Here is a 24,334-nt window from a genome sequence, read left to right on the forward strand (position 1 = left end):
ATTATTACACCTCCTTTCCAGTAGCTCACACCAGTATAGCATTTGACAAGGAGTTTACATACGGTCCCCTAATCTCTGGTTCAGAGCACAAAAAATCAGCCTACACTCTATCTAACCAAGGCGCCTTCCCTATTTTTTGGGTTTGTATGGCAACAAAAGTTTCCTCTGGAGTAAATGGCCTCACCCCTTACTCCAGGATGTCATTACCTCCCTGGTATGGAATAACTGTTCTGGCTTGATTAGTGTTATTATCAGCATATAAGATTGAAAAGTGTTTGACCCACTCTTCTGGCCCTATTTCACAATCATGAAAAGATGACTTTCTACATCCAGTTTGTGCTACCAAATGCCAAAAGCACTAATTGTCCCCTTGTTTTGTGGAAGCTTTCAATTCATCCCAGATCCCGGCCTCCCATCGGGCTTTGCTATGTTTAATGGTCTTGCCATTTTCCTTTCTCTTAACTTGGATCACTTTTTTTTAATTACTCTTTAATGATTGAATCATAGCCTTCTTGGCAATTTTGCATGACTCATCAAACCATTTGTTTGCACACATTTTGTAAAGGGCCCTACTCCTTTTATAGTATTTTGTGAATATATTTCCCAATTTATCAAAGAAACTATTATGGAGGCTTATGATCTGAGATAGGGTCAAGGTGTGTAGCTTTAACACTTCCAATTTGCTAGTGACAATACTATAAAAGTCAAGAATAGCTTTATTGTATTTAGAAACAACCTCCCACCGGATATTCCAATTATTATTTCTCAGGGCAATGGGAGTTGATAACAAAGCATTGCCTACGAATTCTAGATCCCTTATTGTTGCCTGTTCCCACTGAAGGGTAATCGGAAAATGGATGCTCTCTTGACAATTACCAAGTTTCCTATCTTTAATTTCATGCCGCCCCCACAAATAGATCAGAAAGTAGTCAATGTGGCTATTGCAGTTAGCCCTTGGGAACCTGGGTTTAACAACTGCATTAAAGAGAAAACAGCAATTGCAAGGTCTCCACCCATGGGTAAACACAATGTCCACAATCTGAAGAGTAGCTGTGCTCATTTTTGGAGGTTTTCTTGGATCAGGATGAGGAGGAATCCCCCAGCATTTATATTCTTTCCTAATTAAATCCAAGAAGGGGATATAGACTTTCCTGACCACCCAAATATAACTCACACAAAGGAGAACTCAATCCCTATGATAAGTAGAATAATGAAAACTGAATTATCCTTTTCTGCACAGTGACTAACCCTAACACTTCCTGGTTGATGAACATCACTCTTAAAGCAGGTCAACCACCCCTTACCCAGATATACAAAATTCACTGAGTGTGCGAAAATTATAATAAACAACTAATTTATACACTATTACTAAATATACAGAGCACCATATATCAGGAATTACTGACAGGTACACATTAGAAAACTAATAACTGCTATCCACAAATAATAATCATATTCTTTGAACTGGCAACGCTTGAATCACTCCGTAAAATATATCCTTACACATCAATGCGGAGCTGTTGTTACCTTTTCAATCAAGCCTCAAGATGAGAGCTTTCCTTGTCACGCAGTATTGTCCTGCACATCAAAAATCGCTTCATTTGAGGGGGGCGTGGCTAGCAGCCGGTGGGAATGGTCACTTGTTAACGCGACTCCCGACCCTCGCCCGACTTGTGTCGGGAGCCCTCCGCTGCCCATTTGGAGCCTGCCGCCTGATCGGAGGACTTGTCTTGGACTAGTCGCGGGAGCTGGAGACTGGTGCCGGCCCGCTGGGGCATCGGTCACGCAACGTCCCGGCTTTGGGTCCTACCCCCTCTGCAGCTTTGCGGCCAACTCCTCTTGTGCGGCGGGGGGCGCCTGGTGCCTGGGGTGCCTGCCCGACTCGAACTCCTAATTTCCGGGCCTTTTTGGATAGGCCCTCCTGCTGACTGCCACACATGCGGTGCGAGCACGGGAACCTCTCTGCCGGCACGGAGGCCGGATCGTTGCTGGAGCTGTGAGTGCCTGGTGGCGGACCTATCCTTGGGGTCGCCACCTCTGCTACGACCTACCTTCAGGGCCCCAGCTCATTGATGCCCCAACACAGGATCCTTCCGTCTGGGCCGGGGCGGCGGCCGTTCCACCTGGTGGTCCCGGGTGCCTCTTGCTGCGCTGGGGCCCCGCTGTGGCCGGCCGTTCTTTGGACCGGATGGTGCTCGGACCCCCCTCTGCCATCACCCTGCAGGCCGCAGTGGCCCTTGGAAAGCCTTAAACACTAGGCGCTCAGACCTTGGAACTCTGTGCCAGTTGGCAACACCGGGAGCCCTTGGGTTGAGTATCCTTCTTTGTATGAGCTGGCTCAACCGAGAACTGGGAGCGCTTAAAGTGGTGTGGCTAGTGGCCCCGGAGTGACGTTACCTGGATTGTTGCAGAGGTCGGGTTCTCATCCTGTCTCCGGTCCCACTCTCTGGGTGCCCACCACGCAGCTTCAAATGGCCGCTAACAAGGGATCGAAGCCCTTGAACCAAAGACATATAACCAAGAACTCCTGGGGCTCCAAAGGTGAAAATAAGGACGCTGCCCCCTCCGGAGACCCGAAACCTGCGTCCCTTACTCTGGAGGATGTCATGGAGACTATTGCAGGGGTCCGCTACTCCCTTGAAACTCGAATCGACTCTGTAAATATAGGGTTACCCTTTTGCGAGCAGACTTGCGCAAAATAGATTCTAAGGTCAAAGACGTTGAGGTCAAGACTGCGGCCCTTATCGACGACACCTCTACGCTCCAGCAGCAAGTCGCCCAGATCCAACAACAACAGAGGCAGATGAGTGACCTGCTGGATGATTATGAAGGAAGGGCGAGACGGAACAACATTCGAATTTTGGGTGTACTGGAGCGAATGGAGGAGCCCTCGGAGGACCTGTTTGTGGAGGACCTCGTCACAAAACACCTTAAGCCGAAACAACTCTTGAGTTACTTTTCTATCGAACGGGCGCACAGAGTTCCGGGGGGTAGACCTAGGCCAGGCCCCCCCCCACCCCATCATCGCGGGGGTCTTCAACTTTCGAGACCGGGATGCTATCCTTCAAGCAGCCCGCTCTGGGCCACCGCTTCGCCTGGAAAATACCCACATCTCGATTGTAGCGATCGCTACCATTGACACAGCGAAATGCAAAAGATTCCGTACTGACCGCCCCTTACGGAAATACTACAAGTCCCAGAAGGCCATCCGGCGCTGGGGGTTGAATCAATGGGAGGACCTTATTTAAACTCCACCTCCGGAACACAATGGGGCTTGTCAATCTTGTTCCGTATTCTCTCGTTTGCAGTATTGGGTGTTCTCTCTCGGAGTTGATTTACCGTGAACTACGCTGATGAAAAGCCTGCGTGGTCAGCTATCTTGTTCAACACGATGCAGAAGAAGAGCCAGCACGGTCAGAGATCTGATAAGCACGACGCCGAAGAAGAGCCAGCGTGGTTAGAGATCTGATAAGCACGATGCCGACGAAGAGCCAACGTGGTCAGTTCTCGTTGGAGAAATCAACGCCGACGAAGAGCCAGCATGGTCAGGACTCCAGTAGAATTCTTGTTGCAAGCCTTATCCTGTCGTGCAAGTATACCTGAGGAGTGCGGGCTCGCCTCCTATTCTTTTGTTTATTGCTATTGTTTAGTTTGGTACAGGTGCATCTGCCATTATTGTTTATATAACTGGGGATTCCCGTTCTCTCTGTCCGGGTTCTACTGACACTACCTGCTACTTGGGCTACACCGTTCCACAAGGAGTATTGTGGTTCTTAAGAAGCGTGGCTTTTAACGCTGAGTACAATTAGCCCTCCTTTATATACCCTAGTTACCTGTAGTGTGTTGTAGGTCAAGAAGTGAAGCTAACTTCTCTGTACTTCTGGCAACCTTTTCGCTAGTGCGCAGTGCGTATTCATGGATTCCTTCTCGGATAACTGGGGTTGAGAAACTGGTGAGTAATGAATCAAAGGGGGGGAACCAGAGTTCAGACAGTTACAGTTGTGGTATTAATCTCTTGCTCTCTGTCCCCTCCTCTGCCTGCAGTGTCCCAGTACCAGTAACCTCGTGGTGTAACGACCCGACGATACCAGAAGTACCAGATTCCCCGATGCCAATCCACCTCCCGGCCCCTTTCAGTACAGGCTCGAATAGTGGGTATATTCCATTGTTGGGGTTTGTGCAGTGCGGAGTTGGGGGGACTATCGTCTATCGTCTCTGCTGGCCATCAGAGTCAGGTTAGTGGCGCTTGCGTATTCTTGTGCTGCTTTCAATCCCGACATCGATGTTCCCGGACTTTACAGTGAGAGTTCAGGCGATGCACCGCAGCTTCTTGGAGGTCAAAAAGGCTCTCCGTGATAAAGGCATCAAATACTCTATGCTCTTCCCCACGAAGCTACATGCCGAAATGGATGGCAAGGCCTCGTTCTTCCTGTCGCTGGACGAGGCATGGGACTGGCTGGAGGGCTGGCGCCGAGTCGGGGGGTCGCCTCTGGGCCGTGATGTACCAGAGAAGAGTCCACGGGAGAAACATATGCCGGAGAGCAAGGAACTGTTCACTGGCACCGATGGTGATGGGGAGTGACATCTCCCGACTGTATGGTGATATCTTGAGGCTGCTGTGGCCTGCTGTTGTTGCCAGTTCTTTTCAGCTTGCTGCTGCTGTTGGAGATGGCAGATTCTCATACTTCATTGATCTCTACTCCTGGCACCTGTTTATTACGGCCCTGATTGGGCCGCACCGGCTGTTTACCAAGTAACTTTTCTAATATGTGGATGTTGCACGATAATTAGATGAAGTTTTATATTTATATAAATTATTTACACTGGTCTTAGACTCAGGTGGGGGGTGCTAAAGGCTCACCAGGTACCCCGTACATGGTTGGGGGGGCGACAGGTACTCTGCCTAGTTGGGGGGTGGATAGTTCCAAATCCGCGGGCTGGGAAGCAGGGAGGGGAGGTGAGATGTGGGGTAGGAGAGTTTGGGGTTGTATTGTTGTTGTATTGGTGAATTTTTGTGTTTTCGGCAGAGTCTTCTTTAGTCATGCTCTCTTGTCTGTCCGTGATCCCTTATTGAAGGACCGGCCGCGCTGGCTGTTCCCCAGCTTTCGGGGGATTCATGATCCTTTCAGTCCTATGCCCACCAGTGTCCCTGGGTCTAGCCGACACGGGAGGTCTCTCTCCGGACGTTCCTCCTATTTGCTCCTCCAAAGCCACTATCATGACACAGCTCCTCTCTATGACCCTTACTGTCCTCTCCTGGAACATCAATGGTTTGGGTCACAAAATTAAAAGGAGTGTCGTTCTCCAGTTTCTCCGGCGTCACTCCCCCGACATTGTTTTGTTGCAAGAAACACACTTGGTTGGCAATACTTGTCAGGCACTCCAGAGGGGGGGTTATAAATTATTGGTCCACGCGGGGTTCACCTCTGGGTCCCGAGGTACTGGGATTCTGGTTAGGAAGACTCTTGCACTCACTCACTCACGGATCTGGGCTGACCCCCTGGCCGCTTTGCGTTGGTTGAGGCCACCTGGGAGGGGCGTCCCTTGAACATTATCTCTGCATACCTTCCACCAACGCTAGTTCGAGACTCCCTTAGGGAGCTGGGTGTTCAGCTGTTGAGCCTCTCCCCGGGTACGCCCATAATCGGAGGGGATTTTAACATCCCAATGTGTGATGACCTGGACCGCAGACCCAAGAGGGGATCTCACCGTCAGAGCTCGGACCTGGCTGATTTTGTTCATGCTTTGGGACTGGAAGATATATGGCGCCTCCATATCCAGACACACCATACTTTACACACTACTCTAATGCACATAACAGTATGTCTAGAATCAATGATCCATTCTGCCCTACCGCGGACTCAGTTGTTTTGTCCGCCCGCGGGGTCTTCCCCATGGTATATCCGATCATTTGCCACTCACGGTGGACCTAACCGACAATCGTCAGGTTGCGCGGGGTCCCATTATTATCAATCCCTGGTAAATGCAGATCCCAGACATCAGAGAGGCGCTGCAGGAGCGCACTGAATTTTATTTTGCTGAAAATTATGGCTCAGTGGACTCGGCTGTCACGCTTTGGGAGGCATACTTGGAGGTGGTGAAGGGTGAGGCACTAGTTCTCAAGACGGATTATTTGCATAAACATAACGAGCAGATCACGCAGCCGGAATCTGATCTTATCAGCCTTGAAGCCTCTCATAACGCTGCACCATCTGATGCTACTGCTGCTGATCTCCGTGCTCAAAAACTGGTCTATAAGGCGCTGGCACAGGAAAGGGCGCAGGCGCAGTTGCTACATACGCGCCATCGGGTTTATGAGTTTGGGACAGTGCGGGCAGGATGCTTGCATGGCTGGAACGTCGAGACCAGGGGTCTAGGTGTGTGTTGTCTATAATTAGACCCGATGGATCCGTGGTGGTGGACCCGCAGGACATTGCGGAGGCCTTTGGCGACCATCTGGAACGGGTCTATACAGCTGGTGATGGCTTGCCTTGGACGCCGACATCACGGCTGAGGAGCTCACCACAGCACTATTCGCTGTTAACTCCGGCAAGGCTATGGGCCCGACGGGGTCCCCGTTGAATTCCTGAAGGGAATGGTCCCTAACATCATTCCTCATCTCTTGAACATGTTCACGGAGAGCCTAGAGAGTGGGGTCCTCCCGAGTGACCAAAGGTTGGCCTCAATCGCGGTCATCCTCAAACCCACCAAGCCTCCCACTGACTGCAGCTCTTACTGGCCGATCTCCTTGATTAGCGCGGGGGCCAAGCTCCTGGCTAAACTACTAGTGAATCGCCTTCTCCTAGTACTTCCTTCCCTGATACACGATGACCAGTCTGGTTTTCTTCCGGGCCGCAACACAGCGTTGAACCTCCGAAGAGTGCATAACGTGATGAGCCGCCAGTCCATTATACAACAGGACGAGGCCATCTTATCCCTTGATGCCGCAATGGCGTTTGACTCGATCGAATGATCATACTTGTTCGAGGTCCTCCACCGCTTTGGCTTTGGGCCCCACTTTATTAGTTGGGTGCGCCTTCTATATACGGACCTCCTGGGACAGGTCCGGGTTAATAATCACACATCTCAGTCTCATCTCAGTCTCCCCTGCTGTTCACCCTCACCCTAGAGCCTCTGGCTCATTGGGTCCACACAGATGTCTCTATCAGAGGCCTACATTGGAATGAGGATGCTGTGGACAAGATCTCTCTATATGCAGACGATATCCTGATATACGTGTCACCCCCACGGTCCTCTATTAATAGACTGTTTCACGTTCTTACTAATTTTGGGAAGTACTCGGGCTACGCCATAAATTGGACTAAATCGGTTTTGTATATGTTGCATGGTCCACTGCCTCGTCTGCCCCGAGGGTTCTCCATCACAATAGCCAGGGAGGGTTTTATGTACCTCGGTGTCTACGTTACACTCGACTTCAAGAAGTTCTATGACCGTAATCTGTTGGACCCCCTGCGTAGGCTTTGCAGCGATGTCACCCATTGACGTTCACTCCCGCTATCTCTCCCGGGTAGGGCGGCTCTGTTTAAAATGCTGGTGCATCCGCGCTTCCTGTATGTCCTACAGAACTGCCCCTTCTTAATACCGGATTCATATTTCAAGACGGTGGAAAGTGAGCTCTGACTGCTGCCGTGGGATGGGGGTGCCGCTCGGATTGCCCTCTGCAAGTTGTTTCAGGGCTGGTACGATGAAGGCATCGCCCTGCCCCACCTCCGCCTCTAATATTGGGCGTCGCAGCTGGTGGCGGTCAACCACTGGATGCACGGTTCGCCCTCGAACCCGGCCTTCCTACTAGACAGATGTCAGACTGGACGGGAGGGTTACTTGGAGGCCCTTTACAGTAAACCAACTAGGACTAGATATGCTGGACCCATGGCGCATACAGTGGAAATCTGGCACAGGGCCAATAGAAGTCTGGGATGGACAGATAGGCTTACTAAGGCCACCCCTCAGGTGTCTACACAAAGTCTGGGTTCCCTCTGTTTCCTCCAGGGCTTCGATAGGTGGGACTTGATTGGGATTTCTGAGGTGGGGGACCTTGTCCATAAGGGTAAATTGCTGACCTTTAGTGACCTCCAAGTTAAATATGCCCTTGCACCCACTGAATTCTTCTGATACCTGCAAATCACGCAAGCCATCCAGGCCGCTGTCCAAGACCTCACCTCCATAACTGATATCTCCCCCCTGGAGGACAGGTTGCTGTCAGAACCTCTTCCTGAGAAGGCTATCTCCCTTACCTACCGCAAGCTCTGCAACAATCTCCCCGATCCCTTCCTATCACTGCGGACCAAGTGGGAGGTAGACCTGGGTCCTCTAGATGAGGAAGACTTGCGGTCGGCATTAATGTCCCCGAGGGAATCAGCTATCTGTCATAGGTTTCGGTTGATCCAACTGAAGGTGTTGCACAGAGTGTATATGTCTGCTCTTACCCTGGCCAAAATTGGACGGAGCCCAGACACACTGTGCCTGCGAGGTTGCAGACTCCCTGGCACTTTCTTTCACATCTTATGGGAATGCCCAGTGGTGCAGAGGTTCTGGAGTGGCACGCTTAGTAAAATGAGCAGATCCTTGGGTAAACCACGCTCGCCATCACCCAGGGAATGTGTCCTTAACATCTGGGGGCCCAATGATTTGAGTGTCCAAGAGTTACAGTTGGCGGCGCTAGGTTGTCTGCTCACCAAACGCTCCATAGCAATGAAGTGGGGATCCCCGGACAGGCCGTTGGTTGTGGGCTGGGTGGCTAAAATGGACCGATGCATGATTGCTGAGAAGACAGTATATAAGAGAAGAGGTTGCCCAAATATGTGGGACAAGAAATGGGGGCACTAGAATGCCTATCGTGGCGAACTGTGTGATTCTCCTACAGTCGAACTGGCACTGCCCTGTGAGGGACATGGGGGAAGACGTGTACGCTAACCTGTAACTGGTTTGCGCTGAGTGTGGCCGGTTATGCTTTATGATGCTTGTGATTGTCCTCTGATTTTGCTTTTTATATTAATAAGATCTTACGGGGACGGAAACAACACTAGTCTGAGCTGGTCCCATGGGACGAAATGTAGACTACTTGAATATCTCTGCTTAATTTTTATATTTAAGTTTTGTTTCTGATAAAAAACAAAAGTGGTGCAGATAACCTTTCTGTGTTCAGTGCAGGCTATTCCTTGTTTTCATTACTGACATGCTTCATCGTTATGCCGTCCGACCTCAGGGATGTGGACTGAATGGCTGTGTATTATATTTTGAAACGTATATTATCCTTCGCCTTATACCTGCTTGTGCGCAGACGCAAATGACGCTTTTGTTTTCTTGACAATCACCACAAATAAAAATTACAATTTTTTAAAAAAAATCACTTCATTTGTTTTCTTTCCATCAGACAATTGGAAATTCTTTAAAGACTCATGCAAGTCAAAAGCTAACTATTCTCCTGGATTTTGTTTTCCTCTATAAGGCAGTACGGGAGAACTAGCCAAGCAATGCCTTTTGGAACATCCAAATTCTACAGCAATCATCTATGATTTGCCTAAAGTTGTACAAACTGCTAAGAAGCACTTCATGTCTCCAGATGAACATCAAGTCCAGTTCCTTGAAGGTAAGGTTATTGCTCATCTGTGGTGAACTATATCAAAATCTAATTGTAGCATTTTCACAAAAGCCCCTGGTGACAACAAGAAAATTACAGAACAAGACACCAGCTAATGACAAATTAGGATCTGATTACACATGTAATCAACATGAGATGTTGTATCTATGATTCACTAGATCAAATTTAGAAGAAGCACTTCCTGCAAATATGATAAAATATCAACTTAGTGATTTGTCTATGGATTAAACTTGGACTTCTATCTAGCCAAAGGTGGTACCCTAGATTTAGAATCTGATTTAAGGTTTAAAGCACAGTACTTATTCTTTCAGCCTGATGAAGGACACAACCTCTGCCACCCTAATGAACTACTACCATATGCCAAATTTAGAGCTGACCGCCAGTCCAGTGGTCATTTCAGTTGTCACTGTGGTTCCTTCCACTGTACAAAAAGATTGATGGGTGGCCACAAGTCTATAAATGAGGCAGGCAGACCTAGGGTTAGGGGGCCATGGTTGTCTGTTGTGTTTGCAACGGAGTACCATATTTGCCAAACTCTAAATCAGGCCTTTGATGATTTCCAAAACTGGCAACATTGGTATGCCTACCCCTAGCCATATTAACCTGTCAAACCATTCCCTCACTTTATTTGACATTATTGAGATATCAGTCTGAGAGGTCTGGGCCCTTAATCATATCAAATTTGTTTATGAATCACTTTTTTCCGCTGACCACCTCCTTCTAGTGACCTCATGAAACTAAATAGAGGAGAGGAGTTGGCATAACGACTAGGGCAGTCAACCTTGAATCTGGGGAACTGGGTTGAGTCTCTGCAGTGACGCTGAACATCCTGTGATACTAGGCAAATCACTTAATCACTTAATCTCCCCGTGCCTAACAAAAATGAATGTGTCCTCATGTAATGCAACTGTTTGCTATGTAATGCGCTCTGATACCCGATACCGGGTCAAGTTTGCGCTATATAAAACTCTGTTAAAAAAAAAAGCAATACTGTGATAAAATATATGTCATATTAGGTATTCGTGCTCGAGACAAAAATGTATGCAAATATCCGTTAATGTTTGAATTTAACAATCAGAGAAAGATCCTATGTGACAATGCAAGAAACTGGAAAAATACACACTCTCCCTCTAAAACCTCATCCCTACATTAGGTAAAAAGATTGATAAAATAGTCTGTTTTTCATGTCAAGTCTGTCATTTTTAGTCTTAAACTTCGGAATAGTGGAACCAGAAATTAGGCATAACCATATTCCTGATAACCTGCAGAAGTGCCACAGATAAGTGACAGTTATAACTCTCCCAACTAAACCCTTCATATTCACCTTTAGGGGTAGATAGAAACACTGCATAGATGAAAGGGGGACTGGGAAATTATTTGAGACTGCACTTTTATAGCCACACAAAAGAACTCTTATTCAACTCAGTACTTAAGTCATTAGTCTTTATAAATATTTTCTGTGGTAGTTGCAAAGAAATAATAGATATGTGAAAAGAGGCTTTTCATTTACTTCCGACCTATATTCAAAGCTAGAGAAAACAATGGTAAGAAAACAATGGGACTTTAACCAAAAACTGTGGGAGAATGTATGCAACAATATGTACCAAGTTCTAAAATATGTAATAATTGTCAATAAATGTATCATGAAAATAAAAAAAATATTATGTAAAGTATAAGGTGAATCATACTATAAAAACAACAGATCCTATAAGATAGAACTATTTATAATATAGAAAACTTGTCATAAAAAATGTTTTTATGACAACTGTATATGGTTAAAACAATTTATTATATTTGTAAAAATATTGAAAAATTCCAAAATGGGAAACAATATTAAAAAAATATATAACATGTTTTGTATTTCAGAAAAAACATAAGTAATGTTAAAAAAATGACAATATTTATTAATGTTATATTATATAAGTATATATGTTTCACAAAATGTAAGCATACACTACATCTATAATATAGATAACTAAAGAACAATGTAAAAATCATACAATTTGGCCTTTCCTTTCCTTTTAGGAAATGTCAATACTAATAATGTGTGTGAAATACTTAGGGCTCGATTCTGATCTCGGTCCGATGGGCTCCTGACGGGATCCGGAGCAAACAAATCCAATTCGGAGCACGGTTTCTGTACAAATTGTCCCCCATTCTGAATGACAAACAATGATGCAAAGATCTTATCCGCCCGACCGAATTGCTTCCAAATCTGAATCTGTCTGTCTGACTCGTCTAGAGCAGAATCATGCCGAGCAATGGACCCGGCACAATTCGGACAACCGTATCGACTCAGTCTCAGTGAGATGAAACAGACGGCTGAATCGGACTTCACCCGAAGCCCTGTGAATTGGTCACAGGGGGGTGTGCATGGGCCCCCCGTTCCAAGCGTACACAGTCTGGCCGGCAAAATGGGGTGCCCACCACCGGGAGTACGCTTTTTCCTATCCACCCCCTTTTTGTCATGGAGGCCTGTGTACGTGTCGGTATACAGGCTGCAATGGAGATTAATGGGAGTCCGACAGACAGAGTTCGTCAGCATACAGCTACATCGTACTCGTTCGATCGGACTCACGCGCGATTCACTAGGAAAGCCTTCCGGAAATGAGTCATACGGAGGGCTTTCCTAGCGATATCAGAATCGGGCCCTCAGAGTTTTACATCTAATACTCACACTGTAATATAACATATGAAAATAAAAAGCCCGATTACGATGCCGTTCATAAATCATTCTGACCTAATCGGTTTGGGAATGGTTCCCAACCGACTCGGATCGGAGAGTCCAACTGACCGATTATAATGCATCTAAATGCTTCCAGCTACGATTCAGTAGGACTCCCATTGACTTCAATGGGAGCCTATTTTCCAACCGAATGTATAGGCTCCTATTGAAGAAAGGGGTGGCTGGGGAGAATTGGGCACCGTGTGGCGGCTACCCGTGGTCCTTGCCACACTGTGTATGGCTGGTAACGGGGGACCCATGGGTACCCCCACAGGCCCAATTGAGAATGCTCCAGGTGCAAGGGGAGTTCTACAGCACCCCTAAATTCTGATTCCGACTTGCATTTCAGGACGGAATGCACAATTCAGAAAGGCTGTCCGAATATAGCATCGTAATCTGTCATTCGGAAACGGGGCACGCAGAGACGTACATGTCTGCTCCGTATGGCTCAGTAATTTCGAATGCCGTCAGGTTCAGATTAATATAACTCGCATTGTAATCGGTCAGTTGGAAATCATTAAGGTTTGGTCAAAAAGACATGTTCCTGATCCAAAACTGATGAAGCCAATGATGTTAGGAGGCCTTCCAAACCGCATCGCAATCGGCCCCAAACATGTAATACACTTAAGTGTATATATTTACTACTCCCACTTCTACTGAAACAATTTTGGGAGTTATGTTGTACAGTAAAAGGATCACAATTACTGTTCCACTCTGAACTAAGCTATTTAGTGGAAAAGTTTGGACACTAAAGTGGTCACATCCACTATCCTCACTCCATTCTAAGCCATTTCAGAGAACGCGTTGCACACTAAAGGGGTACAATTGACTATTTCCACTCCCAAACTTGTTTTGCTCTGGAAATTTGCCTACAAGTAACACGAAGTGCTGCTTCACATTACTCTGCATCAGAGGGACATGACATGTATATTAAGTGGTACAAAAGGGGGTGGTGATGGACGGAGCATCTGAACCAATCAAACACTCACACCCAGTCAACAGATCTGGGTTTAATCCATCACCGTTCTTTAGCCCACTCTGCCACCCCAGATCAGACATGGCCATTTGCAAATCAGTCTGACCCTGTGCCTCATGGGAACAGTCCAGCCCGAACTGCCAAGCCATGCCTTCCATGGACCCGAAATAAGCTTCCTAGGACCGGTTTCTGGCATTACAGCCGTCTTCAGCCATGCTTGCTTGAATCCAGTGGCAAAGTGAGCAAGGGACTCAAGTCTGAGCATACCCTGCCAACTTATGGTGAACAAAGCGGTACAAAAGGGGGTGGTGATGGACAGAGAATCTGAACCAATCAAACACTCACACCCAGTCAACAGATCTGGGTTTAATCCATCACCGTTCTTTAGTGGGCGTTTCCGTGCTGCCACCCTTGCTTTTTGCGGCAAACCCTATTTTCTAACCATAGGCCTTAAAAGGATAAGTAGGGGTTTGCATCCAGTATGACTGGCTACCTTCAGGAGAATTTATGTCATTTAAATATTAGATCTGTTGGTTTAGGTTATTTCTTTATATGCCATTATTATTGCTATTATGCTGGTAAGACAAATGCATTTTATAATATTGCTAAACTCCATGAATTTGCAATTGTTATATGAAATGAAATGTGTTTTTTGCACTGATTTTTTAACTTAGCCGTTATGCTTTCTCAGTAAAAAAACATAGAAAAGGATGCTTTCTCCATTCTTTTCTTTATATGAATGTACAGCACACATACAAAGAAGGAAACATTTTACAGTTTGTTCTTGCATAGTATGTTGTACTTCCAGTACAAACCCTGTGCTAGACTCATGCAGACACCCTTGAACTATGGTGCAAAGGTGTGTGTTTGGTGCTCTGCAGCCAAATTGTGCACCTGTGTTATGGCGAGGGGAGAGGAGTGTCACAAATCCATGTTGATATGGCGCTTTTGTCCTCTATCCCTATCATGCAACTTAGGTGCTGTGCTGTATTGAGTGATAGGGTTGTAAATCTGGCCCTTAGACACAAAGCTGATCAAATTATGTATCATTATTTATAATCAAATATAACAACTTTATCATTAAAATGTATTAAATAATGTGAAATCTATAATTGATTAATTAATACAATACATACATGTTTAGTTTTCTATACCTAATATATGGTAAATACACCAACTTCTCAAAAGGGGGGGGGGGTCCAAGGGATATAGAGTTTAAAGACCCACACCTGGTTTTATCCCCAGCTCCAAATAGATATACACCATAAGAAACACAGGGGGTCTATTAGCTAACTATTAGAGCTATGCTATCACTACGGAGTCACCTGGATCTCAAGGTGTGTGCAAAAGAATAAGGACAAAGTAAGAAAACAAGTGGATACAAAGGTGAAAAAGAGATCGATACATTATAGACTATTCATCAGTAGCTGACCAGTCCAAAAGAGTGATGTAGGGTTTCCATCAAAAAAGACTTTTGTGATCAGTCATATCATCTGGCCAAACCCTGGAGTGTGAACGGCTAGTCCCCTGATCAATGGGACTGAACCACACAGCGTTGATATCTTAGGATTTGGTCCACCAGTACTGATGAAACATCCGCAATGACTGATCTATTGATGGTTTTGAAAAAGGTGCAACAAAACAGAAAATGTGACTTAAAATAGGATTGAATGTCCTCCTTTACGCAACTTTATTCTATGGACAAGACATGCCTCCTAATTAAAAACAGAACAGTGCAAGATGACAGTAACAAATATCTGTCTGTAAAGGGGCCAACATGTTTCTGCCTATTGGGTGTCTAATCCCACGGCATTCATCAGGGCCTCTGTTCTTATACTCGTTGCACTCTTACAAGTGAAAAAATTTCACCTCCTCCATAAGAAAGAATGTGAAAACTGAAAAGAGATGGTTCACTACGGTACAACCTGTAATAACCATATGTTGTCACCCTCCGACTCACTCGTACTCTAGTGAATCCTGCGAAGGAAAACACATCAAACAATAACTTATATATCTGATTGTATCGGTTCTCAATACACCCTATCCACCCAACATTAATGTGTGAAAAAAGTAGTAAATTCAATGCTCACCCCGACTGATGGGTGAAGCTACCTCACCTCGCCTGGACACTGCTCAGGTATAGGAGGCACCGCACTGGTATAGGGAAGAAAGGAAGAAATATTGCATAATAAAGCTAAAAACATATAAGCCTATCACTATGTGTCAAACTCCTTCCTGTATGGCCCTATTTCCCAGAGTTTAAAACTGAAGTAGGTCCATAGCAGCTCCAGTGGACCCAGCAAACTAGTGTCCTAAGACTATTACCTCTGACAACTACTGGTCTAAATCCCAGCAAGATTCTAATCACAAGATGTTATTTATTCATTTTGATACCAACTCTGTAGTATCTTGGCAGCAAATAGTCTCACTTACCTAACCGTCGGTACCTCAAGCTGTCATCTGAGGCTTGGGGGAGGCACCAACCTCAGTGTGGATTGAGTATAAATAGGCTATGGGGGATAGTTTGTATGGTAACCTTCCAGTGTTCAATACCCATTAATGATCAAATATTAAGTATATTCCACTGCGCACTACTTTGCGTTCGAAACCACGCTCCAAATCACGCGTGATCTCATGTAAAAACTACAAAACTGCATCATTGCGGCCATCTTAGTAGTCTTACCGCGATCACTAGGAAATAACGCATGATCGCGCGCGAAGGACTACCAGATATCGTCACGGCAGCCATAATTGTAGTCCCGGCATCGGCGTCTTTCAAGATAGACACAATTGCTCCGATATTAGGACAACAACAAAAGGGAAACAGTCTCCCTAGGTGTAAAATAAGTGTTAACCCCTCAGCTCTCCCTTAGTGGCAATAAATAGGGAAATAGAAGGACTAGTGGGTATGGCGTGATATCGCGAGATCTAGCGAGGTCTCCATGGTGGGAACTACTCAGTGACATCACTTCAGGGCAAACTGGTAGTCCAGCAATGTCGCGCATAGGCAAACTATATAGGATTACTATTTCCTAGTGATCACGGTAAGACTACTAAGATGGCCGCGATGATGCAGTTTTGTAGTTTTTACATGAGATCACGCGTGATTTGGAGCGTGGTTTCGAACGCAAAGTAGTGCGCAGTGGAATATACCTAATATTTGATCATTAATGGGTATTGAACACTGGAAAAGGTACTGTCCTCTATGTTTTGGGGTAAACAATATAGTACAGGACATGTCACATTGATTATTGGGTTGAGATGTAATAGCCAAGTTAGGCGGAAGGTTACCATACAAACTATCCCCCATAGCCTATTTATACTCAATCCACACTGAGGTCGGTGCCTCCCCCAAGCCTCAGATGACAGCTTGAGGTACCGACGGTTAGGTAAGTGAGAATATTTGCTGCCAAGATACTACAGAGTTGGTATCAAAATGAATAAATAACATCTTGTGATAAGAATCTTGCTGGGATTTAGACCAGTAGTTGTCAGAGGTAATAGTGTTAGGACACTAGTTTGCTGGGTCCACTGGAGCTGCTATGGACCTACTTCAGTTTTAAACTCTGGGAAATAGGGCCATACAGGAAGGAGTTTGACACATAGTGATAGGCTTATATGTTTTAGCTTTATTATGCGACATTTCCTCCTTTCTTCCCTACACCAGTGCGGTGCCTCCTATACCTGAGCAGTGTCCAGGCGAGGTGAGGTAGCTTCACCCATCAGTCGGGGTAAGCATTGAATTTACTACTTTTTTCACACAATAATGTTGGGTGGATAGGGTGTATTGAGAACCGATACAATCAGATATATAAGTTATTGTTTGATGTGTTTTCCTTCGCAGGATTCACTAGAGTACGAGTGAGTCGGAGGGTGATAACATATGGTTATTACAGGTTGTACCGTAGTGAACCATCTCTTTTCAGTTTTCACATTCTTTCTTATGGTGGAGGTGAACTTTTTTCACTTGTAAGAGTGCAACGAGTATAAGAACAGAGGCCCTGATGAATGCCGTGGGATTAGACACCCAATAGGCAGAAACATGTTGGCCCCTTTACAGACAGATATTTGTTACTGTCATCTTGCACTGTTCTGTTTTTAATTAGGAGGCCTGCCTTGTCCATAGAATAAAGTTGCGTAAAGGAGGACATTCCATCCTATTTTAAGTCACATTTTCTGTTTTGTTGCACCTTTTTCAAAACCATCAATAGATCAGTCATTGCGGATGTTTCATCAGTACTGGTGGACCAAATCCTAAGATATCAACGCTGTGTGGTTCAGTCCCATTGATCAGGGGACTAGCCGTTCACACTCCAGGGTTTGGCCAGATGATATGACTGATCACAAAAGTCTTTTTTGATGGAAACCCTACATCACTCTTTTGGACTTGTCAGCCACTGATGAATAGTCTATAATGTATCGATCTCTTTTTCACCTTTGTATCCACTTGTTTTCTTACTTTGTCCTTATTCTTTTGCACACATGTTGAGATCCAGGTGACTCCGTAGTGATAGCATAGCTCTAATAGTTAGCTAATAGACCCCCTGTGTTTCTTATGGTGTATATCTATACCTAATATATAACATTATAAATTATAACTTATTTCATAATTGAAACTTTTAACAAAATAAAAAAGACATAATAAAAATAAAGAATAAAAATTAGAAAATCAATTACTGCATGGTAAAATAAGTAAATACAATGTAACAATCAACTGTAAATTAAAATGTAAACCAAAATATATTACAATTTTACAGTATAAATCATTTTTTTAAATAAAATACTAAACAATTTGAAAAAAAATATTGTGAACATGATTTCTCAAACAATACTTTTGTAATATATTTAGCAAATTATATATCACATTTATCAAAAGATTTAAAACATATTAAACATAAAAAATCAGCATTACATAAAAAATGAATTTTCATTGAAAACTTGCAATCTATTTCAACAATTCTTTTTTCTTAAAATATAAAGTTAAAACTTAAATTTGGAAAATATCATAAACTCACTGCTACAGCAGGTCAGGTAAAAAGCTAAATATCAAGCACGTTCCGCTACTCCACTACAAATTACTCCAAATTACAAAGGCCTGGACTTGTGCATACAGGATTACAGCTAAAGCACAGCCTTTATGTGCAAAATTATTATTCTTACCTGGCAAATCTTGTGTACAAAACCCATTGCTAAACTAATTTATCAACCAGGATACCTAATAGTATCTTAGTATCAGGAGTGCATATGACTACCCCGATGAATGATCTGTAATGTATAATCTCTAGGAACATTGCAGGCTTAGATTGACACCTGAACTGAACTGGAGAAAACTGAATGTAGTGTGCATGCAAGAAACATGTTAGTCCTCTAAACTTTTCCACCCATGAAACGTTGGCAAGAGAGGCCCAATGGAGAGCTGTTGAACATGATCAGCACCAAAATGAATGTGAAAAATGTTAGATTCTACCTTACTTCTAACTACATACTGGCAGTCCTGCTAAACATGATAATAATTGAAAACTCTTAATTATAAATGTTGTTAGATCTGTCAGCCTTAGTGTGGTATACCCCAAACGATTTGCCTACTTACCTCCAATTTTTGGTGGATTTTAGCTTTTGTTGGCCTTAGCACTCTGTGCATCTTACCACTGATACCCAGTGCTAAAGTGCTTGTGCTGACTCCCCTAAACATGGTTTGATTTGCATATGCATAACTGGCATATTTAATTTACCTATATGTCCATTTTAGAGTGGTATACTATATACAGAGGGACTGTAAATTAAATGCTGTCAGTGGGCCTGCAGCACTTACTGTCCCACCCACTTAAGCAGTACCTAAAAGACATGTCCCAGGCATGCCAATGCAGCCAGAATACAGTGCACAATTCTGGGAATATTGGCATTTTATTCCCTTATCCATTTTGTGCCTTCATCCTGTCTTAGGTCACATGGCTGGGTGTAACTGACAGCTAGACTTTGTGAATACCTCCCAAATATACATATAATAGAGGGATTAGGTGTGCCTGAATGGACCAACTGCTGACAGGATGAGGGAGACAGACCTCAGCACAGCCCCACTTACAGATGAATAGCTTGTGCTGCGCCACCACATAAAAGGCCTAATGACCCTGTATTGTCACTGCAGCCAGCTTAGAGGCTGTGGAGTAAGGAAATTCCATGGACTTCAAAGAACCTTTCCAGAATATTTTCCTTTCTTCCAGGAGAAGGTCACGGTCATATAAAAATAGAACATTTAGACCAACTCTTCAGTTCCCTACTTGGACCTGCAGAAGGGCTCTGAGAAGACTACCTACCAGACTGCTGATGTATCCGGAAGGACTGTCCTGCTGCCTGGAGCAGGGCCGGACTGGCCATAGCGGGCACCAGGCAATCCCCCAGTGCGCTGCATGGGTGGGGGCTGGTTTTGGGCCCCTGGGGCCGTTTTTGTTACAGGGCCATTTTTGCAGCATAGCTGCTAAATCGGCCCTGTACCAAAATCGTCCGAAAACCGGCCCAACAAAGAGCTCGACATGACCTCCAACCTCCACCCCCCGAGTGTGGGGGGGGCAGCCGAGCACTTTGCCAGGGCCGGTTGTGGTTGCCAGTCCGGCCGTGGCCTGGAGCTTGCCTTGAACCCTCGGAGGCCAGCCCTGCCTCTACACCTGCTATCAGTACAACCAGAAGTGACCTCAAGGGCAAGTTTGTTGGCCACCTTTTCAGAGCCAAAAGGATATACCAGGCTCCCGCCATGTTGTACCTGCACCAGGACACATAATCCAATTCAATCTTGTCAATGGAATAAAAGCAAATTATTCAAAAACCAAAAATCATGCTGTTCATTAAAAAGAAAAAAATATATATATATATGTGTATATATATATATATATATATATATATATATATATATATATTCCTCCACTCCTTGCCTCGGAAGTAGTCACCGCCACCAAACCAACGGGTGTCTCGTCTGACAAAAGACCTCCGCTGCCGGGTCTTTTCGAAAGAGCCTCAACGGGTAGAGAAACCACACGCTGACGAGACCGTGTACCAGACAAATTAAGTTTTATTTGTCAAAACCCTGGACGCGTTTCGCCTGACCAGCAGGCTTGATCACCTAAGGTACAATGTGAACAGAAACCATTTAAAGTGCAAAGCAGGTTGCGAGGTCACGTGACAGAAACAGGAAGTTAAGGAAGGAAATGGAAAAAAGACTTGTAGTTCATTCCATTACATAAATAAATCCTGGAAAATCATAGCGGAGCTCAGCTTAATAAATAAATTCATCGGCAATAATGACAATAGTGCAAACAATGTAATACACAATCACAATTAAACACAGTTCTACTGCTTTAACCGCAATACCATAAATAGTACGATAAATTGAGCCCAAGTGGGCTTGTTGTCATTAACAAATTTGTAGGCCGTTTTTTTGTGTCTTAGCATTAAGCAAACCGCAAGAAATACTGCCCAAGTGGGCAAATAAGGCAAACTGGTTTCACATGTGACCCCCACTTAGATTTGTGGCACCCTTGAAATTGTGCAAGTTAAAATAGAACCTCTTTCGTTTGTGGGAGCGGGGATCCTAGGCCGACCACCAACTCCTGTTAAACAGATAAACTTATACAGCAGCCTATAAGCCTGACTTCAGGTCCAGACTGAAACAATGTGTCTAGACATCTAGAACTAAAGATGTGTTTTTAAGTCTTCTTCTAGGTTGAGACCTCCGGGGGCCTTGGCATTGAGTTCCAGTATATACCTGGACTCAAGCCGTCTCAACTTCTGCAAGCGATCCCCGCCCCTACTGCTGACAGGGACAGAATCAACAACAAAGTAACAGAGCCCTGTTACATCTTGGTTATGAGCTGACTCAAAATGCCGAGCTACCGGGTAGGCAGGATCGGCATGTTTGATGGCTCTCATGTGTTGCAGGATGCGCACATGAACTGGATGAATTGTGCTGCCCACGTACCTCAGGCCGCATGGGCACTTCAGCACGTAGACAGCATAATCCGTCTTACAACTGTAAAAACCCCTGATGGTTTTATGTCTTTTAGAAATTCCAGTTTGGTATGTGCGGGTATTAACTCCTGCCGTGCAGGCTTTGCATTTAGAGCATTTGATAAAGCCAGGTTTTCTCTTTAGCCACTCCAACCCTTTCTTTTGATGGTGAACGACATCAGGCAGAACATTCGAAACCAACATTTGTTTGAATGATCTGGCCTTCCTGTAGGTGATTTCAGGTCTCTTCTGTACAAACTGCTCAAGTACTGGGTCATTGGCTATAAGGTGCCAATGCTTGTTAATGATCCCCCTTACTGCTTTATGTTGTTTATTATATGCAGTAATCATTCTGATGTTACTTTTGGGGCGTTTGGCTACCTGATCTTTTGAGGGATTTTTGAAAAGAATTTCTTCCCTACTTCTCCCTTTGGCTTTCTGTATTGCACTAGAGATGTTTGATTTAGAGTATCCCCTGGCCTTGAATCTTTTCTCAAGGGTGGCGAGCTCTCGTTCCTGGCCTTCAGGGTCACTGCAGTTGCGTATCACCCGCAAACTTTCCCCATATGGGATGCTCCTGATGAGGCTGTTAGGGTGGAAACTGTTTGCGTGAAGCAGTGTATTCCCTGCTGATGGTTTTCTGAACAATTGGGAATGTAGTCGGCCCTCCTTCACAAAAATGGTTAAATCAAGGAAATTTAGAGACGTTGAACTAACTTCACAAGTGAATTTTAAGTTCAGATTGTTGGCCTGGATCCTGTCCACAAAGTTCCTTGCACTGGCTTCTGAACCCTTCCATATTACAAATAGGTCGTCTATATACCGACTCCACTGCAATATGTTTTCGCCCCATTCAGTGTGGAACTCCGCCCGGATCACCTGCTCCTCCCACCAGCCCATATGCAGATTAGCATAGCTGGGGGCGAAGCAGGTGCCCATCGCGGTCCCACATATCTGTCTATAGAGGGTAGACTCAAAAAGGAAGAAGTTGTTGTTAAGACAAACAGACGCCATCTCCACCAGCATTTGTGAGTGTAGCCAGAGGTTGATCGGTCTGGCTCGTAGTGCATGTCTCACGGCCCTCAGGCCGTCCTCATGTCTAATGCTGGTGTAGAGAGTGGTGACGTCTATTGTCATGAGAAGATAATCTTCTTCCCAAGGCAGGTCGTAGATCTTACGCAAGAAATCTCCTGAGTCTTGGACATAGGATGGGAGTTGCTTGACTAGGGGGCAGAGAAAGGAGTCGATGAACTTAGAGGTGCTTTCCAGGCCCCCCCCAATTGCAGAGATTATAGGTCTCCCTGGGGGGTTGACCGCACACTTATGCACCTTAGGTATTAGGTAAAACACCGGTGTTACTGGGTTACTCACTTTCAGAAATTGCAACTCTTCTTTAGAAATTAAGTTAAGTTTAAACCATTCAAGCAGTTGAATATTATATTTAGCAAAGCTGTCATGCATAACTTTGTCCATGGTTTTAACATAATTGTTTCTGTTGTTGAGTTGCTTGTAGCTTTCACACAAATATTGACTCCTGTCCCATAGGACAATATTGCCCCCTTTATCTGCATCCCGAACAATGCAGCTGCTGTTGGACTTCAATTTATTCACTAAGGCCAAATACTCCTTTTCTTGCTTGTTAAATGTTTTATTCTGCACACTTGTGCACTTCTCAAGGTTTTTAAGGTCATTGACCACCAACTCATGAAAAATGTCCACAGAGTCTCTCACATTGAGGGGGGTGAATTTTGATTTAGTTCTGAAGTCAGTGCTCACAGTCTTAGAAATGTCTACATTCTGTTCTTTAGCCAAATCCAGAGCTCGGCTGAGCACATCTACTGTGTCTTCTCGGGTTTCATCATTGATTTCTAGAGCCCTAGAAATCGTCGTTTCATCATCAATGTTCTCAATATCATGGAGTTCCATCATAAGATCCATATCAGAGACCAGCAAATTGTCGATACCGGTAACAACATTTTTAGATTCCCTGCCCGTTTAGGGTTCCTTGAACTTGTTGAGAGCAAAGAATTTTTTCAGTTTTAAATTTCTCACCAATTTGTAGGTGTCTATGCGAGTATCTACATAGCTGAATTCGGATGGCGGGCAGAAGGATAAACCCAATTTTAGCACTTGTTCCTCTTTGGGTGACAGGGTTAGTTTAGTCAAGTTAATGATGGTTGAGTCTTTGGCTACTCCCTGTGATATTTCGGCCATAATCATTTTGCTTTTTTGTTGGCGTTTTCTCCTCCCTTTCCGCCGCCGGCTCCTCTGCCTCTTCCTCTTGGTCTTGTTGTGTAGGTTACCTGGCGCCTCGGTCTCAGATTGAAGCGCCGGTCCTCCTCTAAAAAAACTAGCTCGTCTATTACAGTGGGGACAGTTGCTGCAGGACCCGCTCCTCCACTTGCGCCCTCTTCCGGGTCAGTTTCTAAATCCGAGCTGACCACACTGCCTGCATCGGATTGGCTTACTTTACCATGTGGCGGGTTCATTTTCTGTTTGCGTATGGTATCGAATTTTTTAGCGAAGGTGTAAATTTGCCCCCTTTCATAATCCAATTTGTCTCTGAGGAACTTTTGGCTTTTACGTTCCTTAATAGATGTCTCCAATTTCTTTAAACGGTCTCTCATCTCGTTTAAGTACTTAGTGACAAGGTCTTGATCTGTATCTTTATTTAGGATCTCCATGATTTGATCGATCTCTACCAACATTTTTTGCCTGTCGGATTCAGCATACTTAATCAGGATTGTTAGCATTTTACATGAGGCTTCATGGTTGTTGCCCGCCCACTCCCTCAGCATGTTGGGGTCGGGGTTCTCGTAGGTTGGAGCTACCATGATTCTCAGGCCCCGAGGTACTCGCTTGACTTCCAGGTACCGCTGGAGCGATCTTTGCTCCCACCATTTTGAGAGTTCCCCTCTTTTCAGTTTTTCAAGTCTCTTAAGGCGTGTTACAGTGTCTGAGACGGGGTTAACGGTTCCTGGAGGTTTGGCTCGGCTGGTGGCTGCCTGTACAT

At 44.9% G+C, this 24,334-nt stretch overlaps 1 protein-coding gene across 1 annotated transcript in view; it reads left to right on the top strand.

Moving 5' to 3' along the window:
- Positions 1–24,334, top strand: part of LOC147698095 (acetylserotonin O-methyltransferase-like) — a 371,292-nt gene that overhangs the window by 216,311 nt on the left and 130,647 nt on the right. The window contains exon 6 of the mRNA XM_086934771.1: positions 9,470–9,610. Within this exon, the coding sequence (XP_086790897.1) occupies positions 9,470–9,610 (141 nt within the window). The remainder of the gene's footprint in view (positions 1–9,469; positions 9,611–24,334) is intronic.

The sequence above is a fragment of the Lissotriton vulgaris genome, chromosome 8 (assembly GCF_964263255.1).
Source record: "Lissotriton vulgaris chromosome 8, aLisVul1.2, whole genome shotgun sequence".
In the NCBI taxonomy this organism is placed as follows: domain Eukaryota; kingdom Metazoa; phylum Chordata; class Amphibia; order Caudata; family Salamandridae; genus Lissotriton; species Lissotriton vulgaris.